General features: G+C 39.6%; 2 protein-coding genes across 3 annotated transcripts; both read left to right on the top strand.

Moving 5' to 3' along the window:
* The first annotated feature begins 138 nt into the window (after positions 1 to 138).
* LOC103135432 (protein FAM173A) lies at positions 139 to 5,737 on the top strand. Of its 2 annotated transcripts, XM_016669519.1 has the most exons (7): positions 139 to 371; positions 1,377 to 1,668; positions 2,155 to 2,342; positions 4,012 to 4,116; positions 4,230 to 4,370; positions 5,142 to 5,192; positions 5,284 to 5,737. In XM_016669519.1, exons 2-7 carry the CDS (start codon positions 1,653 to 1,655, stop codon positions 5,479 to 5,481), a joined length of 699 nt encoding a protein of 232 aa, XP_016525005.1. In that variant the 5' UTR covers positions 139 to 371; positions 1,377 to 1,652; the 3' UTR covers positions 5,482 to 5,737. The 2 variants fall into 2 exon arrangements, with proteins under 2 accessions (XP_016525005.1, XP_007548200.1); XM_007548138.2 differs by lacking the exon at positions 1,377 to 1,668 and having other exon boundaries at positions 147 to 371.
* A 1,705-nt stretch (positions 5,738 to 7,442) lies between these two features.
* On the top strand, positions 7,443 to 12,404 carry plk2b (polo-like kinase 2b (Drosophila)). Its single transcript, XM_007548137.2, has 14 exons — positions 7,443 to 7,700; positions 7,800 to 7,907; positions 8,009 to 8,125; positions 8,332 to 8,461; positions 8,674 to 8,857; positions 9,005 to 9,203; positions 9,333 to 9,480; positions 9,609 to 9,703; positions 10,007 to 10,139; positions 10,258 to 10,338; positions 10,469 to 10,628; positions 10,880 to 11,009; positions 11,156 to 11,266; positions 11,420 to 12,404. The coding sequence occupies exons 1-14, from the start codon at positions 7,479 to 7,481 to the stop codon at positions 11,609 to 11,611; spliced, it is 2,010 nt and encodes a 669-aa protein (XP_007548199.1). The 5' UTR covers positions 7,443 to 7,478; the 3' UTR covers positions 11,612 to 12,404.
* The last annotated feature ends 1,808 nt before the right edge of the window (positions 12,405 to 14,212 follow it).

The raw sequence follows: 14,212 nt of genomic DNA, 5'->3' as shown, positions 1-14,212 counted from the left end.
ATAAATGTCCATGTTTTGCAATTAAAATTAGATTTTAGGGTTTTGTATGTAGATTAGAAAACGGGAATATAAAACCAATGCTGTGATTTAATAACAACATAATGAACGTGCATTGATGCACACACCTGATTTACACTACGTGGACTTTAATGATCTTAAGAATCACAGTACATCAGATATTACGTAACTGCAGATTGGGGATTAAATATACACTTCATTTTGCCAGGCAGAGAGAGCATCCGTTACTTGGCAGACAACTGATAGGGCCTGTTAGTTGTCACAGGGCGGGGTTATTGTGACTGACTGGCCTTTGGACGACCCGTGTGAGGCAGGCAGTAGACTGTGAAGCGTCAGAAAGAGGGGCGGGGCAGGTAGGCAGCTCAGACATGTGTGTTCACAATTTCATGCACTTTATGCTGTGTTTTACAAAAATCCCCTTACTTAGAAGAGTGCTTCTGTGTGCATCCTGCACTGCTATTGCATGTAGCACTTCTTTAGCTTATTCCGCATCGATCGGCTACCTCTAACCTAAACGTTTCACTTTGTTTACAAGCTACTTCAGCGAAAGTCCGACCATGTAGCTCTATTTTTCGCTAAGAGGTAACATATATACGAGGATAAGAGCCGATATTTTATATTACTTTTAATCCAAAGCGTTTAAGCCAAACTTTTCTAGAAGGTTTCTAGGGAAACCAAAGGTCGCCATAGCTCCATCTGCCGTTAGCAACTGCTCTGAACGTTGTTTTCTGTGGACACGCCAATAAAACAAAAATAAACAGTAAATACAGTTCATTGTCATTCTTTTCTTAGGAATTTTTTTTCTCACATTAAAATCAAAACATTCAAAGTGTTTGTTTTTGTTTTGTTTTGTTTTTTTTGTGACAGGAGTTGTGACAAACTGTAGAGATAAATCTTAAAACTATGGCGTGCATTCCCCTTTCTACTATCACTTAGAATGCCATTAAACCAACTTTATAGGCCATTTTTGGAGTAAATAGAGTTTCAAGGATGTGTAATTAATCCACAGCGTAAATGCAGAGGTTTGTTAGAGAACATTACAGAACTGAAAGTATCAAGAAGATCAACGAAGGCATCAGGGGACATGGTTGTGGAAAATGTTTAAAGTAGGACTCGATTATAAAAAATGAAATAAATAAAGCAATAAAACATTCACATTATTTGACAGCATCAACATTGGGTTCATCTTATTATTGCTTTTCTCTAATGTTTGAAGAACCTTAGGTAACAATGACAGCATCTGCCTATCATCTACTTTTGAAAGCCTTCTTTGTATGTTGTTCAGCACTTCTCTTCTATTGACAAAACTCTTTTTGGCCCGCAGGAGTAATCTTTTCAATGACATTTCCTCTCTTCAGAAAAGTTCAATAGGATCTGGGTCAACCCTCAATTGCAGCCAATTTGAGTTAACACTCTTCCCTTTTTCCATTCATTCTGCGCCGGATGTTTTTTCCAGTTTATTTTCCTTAAAAGAACTAAGTCTGTTACCTCACACTGGGGGAATTGGGGGGGAACAAAGTAACATCTTTTATTCAATGTTATCCCAGTTATTTTGAAATCTCAAATTTTCTCTGAAATTCAGTGGCTTCATTTCCAGAGCCAGTAAGACAGGCTGACACTGTCCTAATAGGTTCATGTTTTACATATACAGTGTGTTTTAAAAAGCCTGGTCACACATTTTTTCCAACCAAAAAATATAAATAAACATATGAATTAATCACATAAATAAAATTTGGATGAGTTTGGACAAGTTTAAGTATTAAAAATATATATTTGCCATATTGTGAGCTCTATGTCGAAAGCACTTGCTGCTATGTTTGGGTGGTGATGTTATGTTTTTAATTTGTAATTCCTCCATTTCTGTTTAACCACTCAAAACATTTGCTAATCACATCAATGAGCGATAAGATCGTATTAAGTTGCTGAAAATCATTTGTGTTACTTTTTGTTTTAAAGTCCCCGAATCGAAAAAGAAGAAAGTGCAGATGACCTTCATTTTTGAAAATATAATTTATTTCGCTAATTTAATCAAAACAAAGAAGTCGAAGCCTTTTTGGCTGCTGTTATTCTTATGAAACTCTATTGTTGCAATAATTCTTTAAATATAGAAGACATTTTTGTTTATTTTCTGTACAGGTGTTCACACTGTTTTTGCAATGGAGGACTCAATCGAGCTGATCATTGAGGACTACGGTGGGGTCTTTCCCACCAGCAGACCCCATCCCATCGTGTCGGCCTGCACAGGCGCCATGCTCACAGGTCTTTATGGATTATGGAGCGTTTTCACTATGCCTGGCTTCCGCAAAATCCCACGGCATCTTAAGGTACAAAATATTGCTTCTTTTATTTTTTTTTTCCTTTTGCCTTGTGTGTATTTTCCCCTTAAATCTATTAAATATCGCATGCTTGAAATAATAATTATAATAATAAAAACAATTAAACAGATACGCAATTTGAGTTGTTGATTAACAATAATTTGCTTATTTTGGAGCATAGTGCTCCATGCCAGCATCAAATGTGGGAAAAGAAGAAACTGGTAAGTCTGTAACTGTAATTATTAATTTTGCACCAACAACCAAAAACGTTAATCTGAAATTAATTTATGGCTTTTGTTTTCAAAGGTAAATGGGTAACACTTTATTTGAATGGGTGTGCATAAGACAGACATGACACTGTCATAAACATGACATAACTTCTGTCATGAACATAAAGAAATCTTTATGAATGTTTATGACAGTTGTCATGAAGTTTCATTCGGTAAATAATTACACTTTTAATGCAAAGTTGCTCTAAAAGTTGCATTGAAAGTCCATTAAAAGTGACAACTTTGCATGATTTTGTAAATTATGATAATTTAATGCAAAGTTGGCATTTTTAATGGACTTTTAATGCAACTTTTAGAGCAATTTTGCATTAAAAGTGTCATTATTTACCAAATGACACTTCATGACAACTGTCATAAACATCCATAAAGACTTCTTTATGTTCATAACAGATGTTATGTCATGTTTATGACAGTGTCATGTCTGTCTGATGCACACCCCTTCAAATAAAGTGTTAATGGTAAATTTTATAACATTTTGTTATATTTAAATTTGTTACTTATGCAACACTCACTTGATTTTTACATTACCAGCTATCTTGCCTAAAGAATTTGCTTATCTACCTTTACACACACACATGACCTTGATGGACATCATATTCTCAGTCCATAGGGTTCAACATGATTTTGACTCACCCTTTTGCAGCTTCCGTTCTTCTGGGAAGTCTTCCCACATGGTTTAGAAATGTGAGGTCAGACAGTCATAATGATGAGCTTTATGATTTTAAGTGATCTTGTTACTACTTACTACATTGGGGTTTTTAATCACTTCGACTTTGTTATATTAACATAATATTTAGTACATTTAATAGTGAGGAATTCACTGAGTGTCCTTCTTTAACAAATCTTTGTAGTTGCATAAGTTCACTCATGCTTTTCAGGATTCTAACCGGGCAACGATGGGTCCTCGACCACTTGCTCTACCACTATGAGCCGGTGCCACTCCTCTTTTGAAAATATAGAGTAAGACAGTGTGTTAAAAAAATCAAGACAACAAAAAGAGAACTGAATTGTTTCCAGTGACAGATTAAACTGAGTTTAATCAGGTAAAAGCTAAAGAGAATTCATCTGAAGATTTGCTATGTTATTTTACAGACATACAAAAGTCAGTCAAGGTTGTTAACAACACATTGAGAGCTCACTGAAAGCAGAAATATTTTTAATATGAAGCATTTTCAGTAAGTAAACAAAAAAAATGAAATTTGTGTTTCACACTGGGATGATTTAAATTGCAACACTTAAGCTCTGTAGAGCTTATTTACCATAGTGCGACAACAGAATATTATGTTCTTACTTGTTCTCACCACTGGAAAAGCAAAGTAGCATTTACAGTAATTGTGGCTCAGGCAGGCAATGTTGACTCACCACACGCTGTGTCCACTGTGGCTCAGGTCCCATATTTGCCCTCCAGTAAAGACCAAGCACAGAACGTTATGAAGCTGCTCCAGGGGAGAAGAGGTCGCTTAGCAGATCTTGGAGCTGGAGATGGAAGATTGGTGAGTGAAGAGAGGCTCTCTGAAACAAGTTTATCAAAATGAACAGAATAGACACTTTCCTTGTTGCCTTGTTTGCTGTGGTTGAATTTTACACAATGCTGTGCTATTTCCAGGTATTTGCAGCCTCTTCCGCTGGTTTTCAGTGCACAGGGTTTGAGATCAACTCAATTCTAGTGGCTTATGCAAGGAGCAAAGCCTATTGGAGAAGAATCCCCTCCAGCCAAGTAACCTTTGTTAAGAAGGACTTCTGGAAGGTAAGGCTTGGACAAAAACAGTCTTCTTGTGCCTTTCAAAAGTAGCCATCAAAATACCTGAGAAACAGTTAAGAGGCCAATGGTAACTCTGGAGGAGCTGCAGAGATCCACAGCTACAGTGGGAGTATCTATTGAGAGGACAACTGTTAAGCTCTCCATACATGTAGCCTCTATGGAGGATTGCTGAAAAAACTCATTGTTGATGCACAGCAGGAAGAACTCCTATTTAAAGTTTGTCCACATGTCCTGGAGAAGTCCCAGAAAACATGTGAAAGGAGGTGTTTTGGTCAAATAAGACCAAACTATACTTTCTTTTTAAAACTTGCAATAAACTTAGTAGAGGAAAACTATCTCTGCACATCACCCCGAACATACCGGTCCTCTCAGTGAAACATGCTGATGGCAGCATCACACTGTCAGGGACATGAGAGCTGATACAGGGTCTATAAAAAGTATTCGCCAGCTTGGATGTTTTACCCTTTTTATTGCTTTTACAAATCAATTGTGATTTTAGCTGTAATCACAGCATGGAGTTTGTGTGGACAGGTCTCGGGTCTTTGACGAATACTATTATAGGTAGATTGGCTCATGTGCACCATGTAGTACTTTTCTTTCATTTTAAAATTATGCCCAACCTTGATTTGGTCTCTCACTAAAATTCAAATAAAATCTATTAAACTTTGTGGTTGTAATATTCCTAAATGTGACAAAATAATTTAGAAAGTCACAATATGTGATCAAAGTCCTAAGTGTCTTGATCTTTCGTCTTAGGCCGATTTGTCTTTGTACAACAATGTGACAGCCTTCCTTGTTCCAGGAGTGGTAAGCCATTTTTCTACTGAAAATGTTCTCTTTACTTTATTTTTGCTACGATGTCATTGTATTGTTATTGTATTCCTGTGACTGTTAACAGATCGAAGTGCTGGGAGAGAAGCTACTGAAGGAGCTTCCTCAAGATGCGCTGGTCATTTCTTGCCGTTTTCCTTTCCCTAACTGGCCCCAAAAGTCAGCTGCCGGCTCTGGACTTGACCAGACGTTTGCTTATGAGATCAACTCTGTGCGCTCACACTTGAGAAAGACGGAGATGAAATGGGTTGAATACTGTGGCTGACATTTAGTCAGTGTTTTTTGTTGTTCTTGTTGTTTTTTAATGAAGAATGCTGAATATTATGATTTATTTGTTGTTCAGTTTTTCATAAAAGATTTAACTTATTTTACTCTGTTGATGATTTGTGAAAATCTGGAAAGATCTTTTTTACATTAGATAACACTTTTAACTAATTTGAAAATTATAAGTTTTGCACAGGCAACGCTGATTATCTGTGCACCACACTGTCTAAATATTAATAAAACAAGTTCATAAATGTCAATAAGGCTTGAATTTGTTCTATCTCTAAGATTATCAGAAGACATTTGCAATCGCCTTATGTCATTAAATGTCAAGAGTTAGACATTTTTCTGTAAATTGCGTTAACGGTGGAAGCGGGGTCTGTTGGAGTCAAGTCATGGACTCCACTCCCCTTAATCCGTGCTAACATATTAGCAGCAGATCCTTCAAGCCTTGTATATTTCATGGAGGTGAGGCCTCCATGATTCTCACTTGTTTGCGAAGCACATCCCACAGATTCTTTACTAAGATCTTGGGAGAATTGTGAGGCCAAGTCAACATCTTAACTATGTTATTGTGTTGCTCAAACTATTCCTGAACCATTTTATCTTATTGGAAGAGGCTCCAGCTATCCACTGTGCCATAGGGAAGTTGGTAGCTGTCAAACTAACATCTATGTGGATGGTAGGATCTTGGGTATCCCTGCTGATCATTACCCAAATCAAAACTCTACAACCTGTGGCTTACCTTCTTTCCATACTGTATCGATGTGGTTTGTGACACACACAACAGCTGTTAATTTACAAATCACCTTATTCTGTTGCTCCATAGTCCAGTTCTGATGTCCACATTATTGCCGTCTTTAACAGTGAACATGGGTTAGCTGACTGCTCTGTCCATGCAAGAAACTACATTAATATATCCTGGCACCTTTTTGTCAGAATCTGCATCAGCCTCTGCAGCAGTTGTCTGGCTGACTGATGGATCAAGATTGTCTCTTCCTTAGACCACTTTTGATAGATGAAGAACACTGTAAGCACCTCTTCAGATCTGCAGTTTTGGGTATGTACATGTGAAATATGCTCAAACTCTTTCTCTTGGGCATTTTTCCTACTTCTAACACATTCATTTTGAAGACAACAGGTTCTCTAGCTTAATATATCCCACCCAGACAGTGAGAGTCATGTACTTCACCTGTCTATGGTCATACATCTGATTTGTGTATCATGCCGACACATTTTTCCACCCTGACTCAAAAATATCCACCTGAGGGCGCTATAACTCTAAACTGGCCTTGGTACTCCACAGCCTAAAACCAGGCTGCACCGAATGCAGATTGGTTTTGTCGTGTGCCGTGCATACTTTTTGGATTAGACCCACGGATTAAATGTCCTTGTTTTTTTGTTTTTTTTTGTTTGTTTGTTTGTTTGTTTGTTTGTTTTTTGTTTTGTTTTGTTTGTTTTTTTTTTACCATGATATGTGATCTTAACATTTTACTTTTCTGTTTCCGTGAACAAATCTTTTTTTTTCATTTTTTTTTCTTTTTTCCATTGATCAGTGTTTAAATGTGTGCACGAATGCGTGAATGATTGAACGTAGTGTAAAGCGCTTTGGGGTCCTCTGGACTTGATAAATCGCAATGTAATAAATCCCATTTACCATTTTCCCATTGCTAATAAATAATTGGGGTCATAACATAGCAAATAAAATAAATCAATCAAAACACTCCGTTTTATTAAATTCGTATTTTATATTTGTGTCACCATCAACGGGCAGTCTCTCTGTCTGGTATAGGTGATCGATAACAGTCAGACCTGCTCCCGTTTCCTACAATGACGTTAGGAAGTGAGAGAGAGAGAGAGAGAGAGAGAGAGAGAGAGAGCATAAGATAGAGAAAGAGGGAGGGAGTTGGGTAGGTGATGAGGGAGTAGAAGGGAGACGGGGAGAGCACAAGGAGGGAGGAAGAGCGGGTATAAAAGCTTCCAGAGCGCCTCTCTGGGATGCATTCTGTATGCGGGAAGAGAACCAGTTCTCCAATGGAAGTACATAAAAGCACCGTCCTCCAACAGACTAACAGCAGCAGCATGTGCGAATCAACGCAGAGGTCCTGCGAGCCTCGGCGGAAGAGAACGGAGGAGCGCAGCGCTCCGTCAGAGATGGCTAGGATCATCACCGACCCGGCCACGGGGAAGTGCTACTGCCGGGGGAAAGTTTTGGGAAAGGTAGCGCACAGCTCAGCATCTGCCCTCGACTCGTTGGAATTTACTTCTCACCCCGACGGCTCGGTGTTTTAACAATGTTGTTTCCCCTCTTTCATCCAGGGAGGATTTGCTAAATGTTATGAGATGACGGACCTCTCCACCGGCAAAGTTTACGCAGCAAAGATTATCCCACATGCGCGCGTCTCCAAGCCTCACCAGCGGGAGAAGGTAAGCGCGCTGCTGCGGTGCCTGTGCGCACTCACGGGTATGTTGTCGCTCAAATGTCTTTGGTTGCAGACGTGACCGTGTTGTCCTTTCTCTGTGTGCAGATCGACCGAGAAATTGAGCTGCACAGAGTCCTGCACCACAAAAATATCGTGCATTTTTATCACCATTTTGAGGACAAAGAGAACATCTACATCTTGCTAGAATACTGCAGTCGAAAAGTGAGTGCAATTATAAGAAAGATAAAGAAGACATTGCATAGAAAGTAAATATATTACCAGTTATCTGTATTTTATTATGCACTATATAACAATCTTCGACTTCTTAATGAAGCTCACAGAGTTGCATTTATGATGGAGCATGTCAATGTAGGATTTCTTAAAGTAGATGTATATATTTAAATATTTTCTATTTTGTCTTTCCATAGTCCCTGGCCCACATTCTGAAGGCGCGCAAAGTGCTTACCGAGCCAGAAGTGCGGTATTACCTGAGACAGATTGTTTCTGGACTAAAGTATCTGCATGAACAAGAAATTCTTCACAGGGACCTTAAATTGGGTAAGAAATTTTTATCCACAAAAGTTTCACAGCAGTTTTTTTTTGTTGTTGTTTTGTTTTGTTTTTTTGCAAAATTTTGCAAATCTGTACATGTATATGTGATTTATTGTAACCAAACTCTTCAAATCCATAATAATTGTGTGGTACCATGCCTTTGATCTTGGGTTGGCTTAGCAAGTATTCATATTTCCACTGTTTTTCTTCTCCCAAAGGGAACTTTTTTGTTAGCGAGTCGATGGAACTGAAGGTCGGAGACTTTGGTCTCGCTGCCAAGTTGGAGCCGGCGGGAAACAGGAGGAAGACGATCTGCGGGACTCCAAACTACTTGTCCCCTGAGGTCCTCAACAAGCAGGGTCACGGCTGTGAATCGGATATCTGGGCTCTGGGCTGTGTAATGTGAGTTGGGTTCCTATTATTCCACTGTTAGGGACTGGAAAAAGCTCCAGCAAAATTTGTCAACATCATAAATTACAATACCGCTTGAAGACAGAAGATATGTTTTCTAAACCGTATACTCATGCAATCGCTTGGATTCTGTTTCAGGTACACTATGCTGTTGGGCCGACCTCCATTTGAAACCACCAACCTGAAGGAGACCTACCGGTGTATAAGAGAAGCACGGTACTCGCTCCCTTCCTCGTTGTCACCGCAGGCGAAGCAGCTCATTGCCAATCTGCTGGCCAAGATTCCAGAAGATAGACCCGATCTAGAGCATATTCTGAGGCACGACTTCTTCACCCAGGTTAGACCTCTGTTCAGCTTGCTCTGGCTTTCAGTCTGCAAATGTCACTTTGTGGGAGTTCAGAGTTGACTCTTCTGCCCCTGTAATTATCTGTCCACACACTGACCCACTTTCCCCATTTCTCCACAGGGCTTTAGTCCAGAGCGTCTGTCGCCTAGCTGCTGCCATTCACCACCAGACTTTCACGTCTCCAGCCCTGCAAAGAGCTTCTTTAAGAAAGCTGCTGCTGCACTGTTTGGTGGGAAGAGAGATAAGGTCAAATACTACGAGACCCTCAGTGAGTATAGTAATAATAATAATAATAAAAAAAAATACTACTTAGTTGACTCAGATGATGCCTGCATGAAACCTTCTAAGAGTCAGTTTGTGCAGTTTGAAGGATTAATGTTTGCTGTTTTCTTGCAGACAAGTTAACTAAGGAGGAGGAGGAGATCTACAAACTGCAGCACGACTTGGAGAGGACGGTCATCAGTCAACAGCAGAGCAAAAAGATGTCTGAGGTAAGAAAGCAACAGCCCAGTATTTACAAGGGCGTGGGTAGGCTACTTTTGCAGGTGCATTAGTCACACAGCAGTTAAAACTTGTGTGGATTTGAGATACCCCTCTGTGGAGAATCCAATGAATCACCCTTTGTAGTTGCAGCAAAACTTTCTAACAAGCACAGTTTCTGAACTAGCTGAAAGCACTTTAATCTCAACCTTTAAAGCCAGGCACTTTGAAATCTGTGGGTGACCACTGAGTCAGAGTAGGAAGAGATGATCTAAACTCGCAGAATCTAAGCCTTGTCGTCATTCCCACCTCAGAATGGAAGTCTACTTCCGCCATCTGCCGGGAGCCCCGTTGCCTTGGCAACAGAGAGTCAGTCGCCAGCAACGCAAGACACCATTCGTCTGATCGTCAGGGGGAGTCTGGGCAGCTGTAGCAGCAGCAGTGAATGTAAGTTACATCATGAGTGAAAAGATTATGTGTAATAAATCTTGAGTGTATGCGGGGATTTTTTTGTGTTTTTTTACCTCTGATCCATATAAATGGTTCTCTGTCTTTGTTTCCAAAGGTCTTGAAGACAATACAACAGGGAGCGTGGCTGAGACTGTTGCCAGTGTGTTAAGAGGATGCCTAGAAAATATGCCTAAAGGTGAGTAAACTACTGAGTAACTGAAACCTTAGTCCTTTAGCTTTTCCCTTGTGTACTTTCATGCTTCAGACTTGCCCAAAATCTTTCATGTACTTGTATTCTGATCCTGACTTTTCCTCTCTCCTTGCAGCAAACGACACTCCTCAGACGTTAAACAGCTGCAGTCTTCAGTGGGTCACCAAATGGGTGGACTACTCCAATAAGTACGGCTTCGGCTACCAGTTGTCCGATCACACCGTTGGCGTCCTCTTCAACAATGGCACCCACATGAGCCTCCTGCCTGATAGAAAGTACGCAGTAGTCTATGCTTTCATAACGCCTATACTTTGTTGTTAAAGCTGTTGGCTTGGTGATACAGTCAGATTTACAAAAGGAAAAAGGAGTTACCGTAAAGATTGGGTTATTTTTTGACATATTCAGCTCCAGTTTTCACAAAAAATTGTTTCCAAAAGTCAAAATGTGCTATATGTTCTTGTTTATTTTATCTAGTGTTGGTTTTACAAATTGGATGTGTAACACCCTGTGCTCTCTTCCTTCTCAGGACCATTCATTACTATGCAGAGTTAGGCCAGCGCTCTGTCTTTCCCACTTGCGAGGTTCCTGAGCACTTTGTGGGCCAAGTGACTGTGCTGAAGTACTTTTCCCATTACATGGAGGAAAACCTCATGGATGTAAGTAAAAATACCAGTCTCTCAAGCTAAGCCGTATCTCTCTTGCTGTTATTTTTGCTCCTCCATTCTCCACACCCTACAACATGAGAAATGTTCAAGTTGCAGCCTGTCTAATCCCGAGGCATTTGTCTTTTTTGCTTTCTCAGGGTGGGGACCTTGGTACTACAACAGATTCACACATGCCCCGTCTCTACCTGCTGCAGTGGCTCAAGTCAGACCGCGCCCTCATGATGCTCTTTAACGACGGCACCTTCCAGGTAAACACACCCACAGCTCCGGAAAACACAGTTGTTGCTGGGCATGTTCAGAGGAACTGTTTGGATGACATTTTCTCTCCACTGAATTACACATCAGATATAGATAAAAGGTAACATATTCTAATGGGTTTCTGTTTATTTTTCTCTCCAAAGGTTAACTTCTACCACGATCACACCAAGATCATCCTGTGCTGCCAGAGGGATGAGTACATGCTGACGTACATCAACGAGGAACGAGTCTCTAAAACGTTCAAGCTCAGCTCCCTGCTGACGTCTGGCTGCCCCAACGACCTGCGCCAGCGCCTGGTGTACTCCCTCAATATGCTCCTTCAGAGATGCAGCTAAACCCACAAAAATTGCTTTGGACTGAAACACTGAAAATTCCAGCCACTGTGTTACTGCAGTGCTGCAGAGGAACAGGAAACCTGCGAGAGAACAGGCGGATTTTCAGGGCTGGGCTTGAGCAAAATATATGAACATTCCTGCACCGTTTCACTGTCATGACTCAGCGTCGGTGCAGGTGAAAGTGTAATGCAGAGAGAGACTGAAAGAGCTGGGGAAAACGAAATGTAGCACAATGAATGTTGATGGGGAACAAAGGGCTGATTTCTACTGTTGGTAAAGAGAGAGAGAGGACCGTGGATGTTGGTTCGAATGTGAACCCCACATGTTGGGCTTTCGGGCATGTAACGAGACTAATGCTGGGCTGGCACCAGCTTAGGTGTGTACAGAACAGTTGGTTTGATTCCAGAAGCATAAAACGAAGCTCTGAACTTTAACAGAGCTCGACTGTGAGATACTGTAAATGATGTACAGTGTATGTGTCCAAGCCACCGCAGCTGTGGAAAGAAATGACTGGTGTGGATGTTGAAGGGTTTAAATGAGTACATGTTTGTCTGAGCGGGGAGGGGTGTAACACTACGCTAACTTTTAAAAACTGTGATTTGTTTCTTATTGTCTTTATTTGACAGATGGTCTTGGCACAATGAACGAGAGGTTATGTAGAATGACATTACACCAGGTCTTTTTAGAACCATTTAAGAGCCATTATCACCTAGGTAACAATGTCTTAAATAACTTATTGTGTAATAAAGTGCGGTATTTATTTATTTAATAAATAAGAGTGTTTTCTAAAAAAAGAAAGTTGATTATTGTTTTCATTTGAGTTTTTCTGTACTAATTTTCATTAACAAAAGCACTTGGAAGGCATTGAGGTTTATTGAATACCTTCCAAGGTATGAACTCTTAGTGGAAGAGTTTTTAGAGTAGGGTTCTGTTAGGATCTTATAATGTGGGTAGTTAACATCTCACCTCCAGTAGGTTACTCTAGTAAAGTAGAGTAATCACCGTTTTGCATAAATCAAGATCAGAATTAAGGTAACTGCTGCTCCTAGACAAGAGCCAAGTGGATTTGAATTCAAATGGTATTTTATGAACATTGAATCTGTGGATGTTTGCAAAAGTTGGGAATTTACCAAGAAGCCAGTGGTTATTTACACAGAAAGTGGAGAGAGGAGGCGACACGCCATTCTTCCTGTGTGAAGCAAATACTGAGAACAGCAGAGCAATAAAAAAAAGATATAAAAGTACGGTAATTTCACATTTCACATATTTTATAATTTTTAGCTCATTTTTAGAGTGTCTTACTTTTCTATTCTGTTTTTAGTACGTTTCAAACAAGACATGTACTGGTCACACTCAACCTCCTGCCTCCATTTCTCTTGTAAATAATCAGAAGCTTCAGTCTCATTGAATAATGTTTTAAGGCTTCATAAAATTGCATTTGCATAAATAACTATAACATTTTTGAGACTGAAGTGGTAATAAGACTTTAGAAGTACAAAGTAATGTCTCTCTTGGGAGACATTAGATTTACCCTCCAGCATCAACTAATTTGGATTTGTATTAAGATGCTGTCAACAGTAACAGGTATGTTTGCAAAATGCTTTTTCTGCATTGCTTGCCATTTGTGGTGAGAGAAAAGTGGATTTCCATGAAGAGCTTCAAACTGGAGATATTTTTAAACTCTGTGGTTTGTTGTTCATCCATCTATTTTCTTACACCCTTGTCCCTTAGTGGGGTCGGGAGGGTTGATGGCGCCTATCTCCAGTTGTTTGTTTAGAAATTACAGGTTTTATTAAAAACTATGACGCAGACGCCCACTTTGATCATGCCCACTACTATATTCTGTTCTAGAAACCATGTTAGTGAAAATCTTCCCTCATTTTTAAAAAAAATACATGTTACCTAAAACATTTAGCCTAGAAAAAGAAGAGGACTTTGTGGACCATAGAGTCTTGTCATGCCTTTGAAGTTTTATTAATTTATAGTTTGAACTATGAGTGTGTGTTAGGATTGAAGGTGTGCAACTCACAGTTTCCGGTTGCATCAGGATGGAGTATGTTGCTTCAGCTGCAACACCCACTGTCTTGTCTTATTTTGTCTTAGTTTTCCTTCAAGGATCATCAAAACAAACTCTGTGTGCACATAAGTGACATAAGTGTAGTTATTAACTGAATTAATCAAAAGGTGGGTAATGCTGCCACTTTCATTTTCAGTATTAGTTATCCTTATGTGAGAATATCTTCATCAGTGCAGTTTTTGCCTGGTTTTGAGGTTAAGTGTTGCTATTATTGAGTCATTTTCTGGACATTTGAGAGGCAGTTGTGGGAATTTTATAGCAATTTTGCATATGAGGTATACATTTGAGCACTTCATCATTTATGCTGCAGAGTTTTAAACATATCTAAAAGACCTGAGGTAGTTTTGTTTAGCTGGTGATCAAATAGTGTTTGCTACATTGTTAAATGGCTAGAAATGTCATGGTGGAGTGTTGCTTATCTATTACCTATTCAAAATAGTGTAGCTGAAGCTCACATAAAGATGCAAGAAAAGGTACATCATACAGGTAAGGTAACTATTCAAACCTTTTAACAGAATCTCTCT

The sequence above is a fragment of the Poecilia formosa genome, unplaced genomic scaffold (assembly GCF_000485575.1).
Source record: "Poecilia formosa unplaced genomic scaffold, Poecilia_formosa-5.1.2 Scaffold25, whole genome shotgun sequence".
Classification (NCBI taxonomy): domain Eukaryota; kingdom Metazoa; phylum Chordata; class Actinopteri; order Cyprinodontiformes; family Poeciliidae; genus Poecilia; species Poecilia formosa.
This window is presented reverse-complemented; position numbering and strand designations above follow the sequence as displayed.